Source organism: Oryzias latipes, chromosome 3, assembly GCF_053564925.1.
Source record: "Oryzias latipes strain Hd-rR chromosome 3, Olatipes_Hd-rR_3.1".
Taxonomy (NCBI): domain Eukaryota; kingdom Metazoa; phylum Chordata; class Actinopteri; order Beloniformes; family Adrianichthyidae; genus Oryzias; species Oryzias latipes.
The window spans coordinates 30147160-30149874 of record NC_136239.1 but is presented as its reverse complement, the minus strand read 5'-3'; the positions used below and the strand labels follow the sequence as shown (position 1 = coordinate 30149874).

The 2715-nt window shown below is 43.7% G+C and overlaps 1 protein-coding gene across 1 annotated transcript; it reads right to left on the bottom strand.

Moving 5' to 3' along the window:
- Positions 1-212: 212 nt before the first annotated feature.
- ddx28 (DEAD (Asp-Glu-Ala-Asp) box polypeptide 28) lies at positions 213-2173 on the bottom strand. Its single transcript, XM_004067397.5, has one exon. It carries the CDS (start codon positions 1974-1976, stop codon positions 309-311), a length of 1668 nt encoding a protein of 555 aa, XP_004067445.1. The 5' UTR covers positions 1977-2173; the 3' UTR covers positions 213-308.
- Between the last annotated feature and the right edge of the window lie 542 nt (positions 2174-2715).

Here is a 2715-nt window from a genome sequence, read left to right as displayed (position 1 = left end):
TTATGACTTAATTATTTTATAATTCATATCAAAACAGTCACTCTATTAAAAAATATATCTACACTGGTTTTCCAGTATTTTGAATGGTGTGAATGTAATTTACTGTTAAGTTTTCCAGGACTGAAGTAAAAGGAGATTCTAATTGTTCAAAAACTACTTTCACGTGTTCATGATGTCTTCAATCTTTTAAACAAACTTCTTCAGAAACAGTGTACAATTTAATTCACTTTTATTTATAATCATTTTTTTAGTCCTTGCCTTGAAATCTTTATTGCATATATTTATATTAAACATTCAAACACAAAAATCTATTCTTCAGTCTCGACTACTTTAGCCTTCGGTTCCTGAATGTCAGATTTCATCCCTGGTAAGGTGGTTCTCCTCCGAGCAGCAGTTTCAATGCTCTGCACCAACTCCACATTCCAGGGATGGGTGACAAAGCTGAGCACCTCCGCGTCCTCCATCCCTCCGGCACGGCCCACTCTCCCTGCCCTGTGGATGTAGTCTGTGTGGCTTTCTGGGAAGTCATAGTTGACGACGAGGCGCACCTTGGAAGTGTCCAGGCCTCGTGAAGCAATGTCTGTGCATATCAGCACATCCACCGCCCCCTTCTGGAAGGACTGGAAGATTCCAGCCCGCACCGCAGAAGGCATCTCCCCTTGCAGTCGAGCGTGCTGAACCCCAAGTTCCTCAAGGGAGTAGCCCACCCAGTTAACTGTGGCAGACTTGTTGCAGAATACCAGAACAGCCCCGCCTCCTTTCTCACGCTGGAGCAGCTTCAACGCCTGCTGGAGCTCCAGGATTTTGTCAGCACCTTTGACCTTAAGAAAAGTCTGTTTGACGTGCGGCATGAGGCAGTGCAGCATTCTGCTCTTGATTGTCACCATTTTGCCAAGGTCCGTCACCTGGCTGAGCAGCTCACCCACGCCGCCCGGGAAGGTCGCTCCAACCACGAGCAATTGAGTTTTCCCACCAAGACCACATGTTTCCTGGGGGTCACTAGCAATGTTTATGTATGAGAGGATGTTCTCCAACATATCAGAGAAAGTGGGGTCAAACATGGTGTCGGCCTCGTCAACCACCAGGAAGTTCAGTTCATCCAGACTCAGACAGCGTCTTCGCAGGGCCTTGACCAGGGCACCAGGTGTGGCCACTAAAATATCTGGATGGATCTTCTTGAAGACAGCCTTGATGTGTCCCACACCTCTCCCACCGCCCACAGTCTGTGTGCGAAGCCCAAAAGGGGCACACAGAGTCTTGGACACAGCGGACACCTGCTCAGAGAGCTCTCTGGAAGGAACAACAACGACAGCACGAATTTTGTTCGTCTCCATGCTGCAGATTTCCAGCTGCTTCTCCGCCTGCAGCCGGTGGACTATCGGCAGCAGGTAGCTCAGAGTTTTCCCGCTGCCCGTCTCTGCAGCACAAAGGATGTTGTGACCTTTCATGACCTTTGGGATGGTCTGCAGCTGCACTGTGGTAGGATGGGTAATCCCAATGTCATTTAAAACGTCTAGCAGCTCCTTGCAAATGTGGAGTTTGCTAAATGTCACTGATGGTTTATCTTCGTCCTTCCTCTGGTTTCCTGAAATGTAGGGTGCCACATCCTTGGTGTTATTGATGATAAAATAGTCGCCAAAGGACTTGTTGTGTTTCCATCCCTTAGAACAAAGTGTGGGCGCCTCGAACTTTCCCAGCACGTACGCGGCGCTCTGGTTCAGGACGGGGTTTCTGCTCTGGATCAGGACCTTTCCGGCTCGTACGGTGCTGATCTTGCTTTTCCTTCGAGCTTCGTTCACGTTTTCAACCCGTCTCTGCAGATATCGCGGCACACGGATAACCGGTGTTTCATCTTGAGGTGCTGCCCCTCCGTGACAGAGGCGAGTCTGACGCAGAACTTTAACAAACTCAAGTCTGCTAAAGACGAGAGAACGTCTGGACGAGGCCAACGCTAAAAAACACCCGACTGTCTGCATGTTTAAAAAACAAATAAACAAAGGAAGAATCAAACACAAGAAAAGAACGTAAACACCGACTTAAAACTGCCTACATGACACCTAAACCCCAATGAAAAAAACGGATTTAAAGAAAAAGGGTAAACTACCTTAGCTGTCTGTCAGCTAACGCTTCTCTACACATCATCCACGCTTCTGTGGCGACTACTGATGACGCCACGGCCGCTCAGGATGATGACGTTTTATAATGCTTAAAAACAATCATAAAAATGCATTCGTATTCAAAGTTAAATAACTAGATACAATCATAAAAGAGCTTTGAATTATATAGTTTGTCCAAAAATGCAATTTTTTGTTGTTCAACTGTTTTATTTGGTAAATTTCACAACCTTATTTTAATTATTTCTGTCTGGACTTCAAATCGTGTTACAAAACAATGGAACACATGTAAAATATGAACGTTACAAAAATATAATCTTTTGAAGGAACTGTATACTTTTAATTAAAAAAATATTTTTGTTTAGTAAGATAATGTAACCCTCCTAACTGTAAATGTTTATTAAATTGTTACTCTTATAAATAGACAGGTTGATTCTTATGTACACAGACCTTTGAATATTAAGTTTGTCAAATGAGTTTAATTATTTTCTTGAAATGGAGTGGGAGGGAGCGAAATAATATAATCTCACCATTCCTTTGCTTTACCTACCTTTTTATTTTTATTTTTTTTTCTTTACATAAATGATCATTATCTGGTTCT

What these genes read in the sequence shown, in the direction of transcription:
- ddx28 (XM_004067397.5), bottom strand. Translation starts at nt 1,976, where the DNA reads ATGCAGACAGTCGGGTGTTTTTTAGCGTTGGCCTCGTCCAGACGTTCT.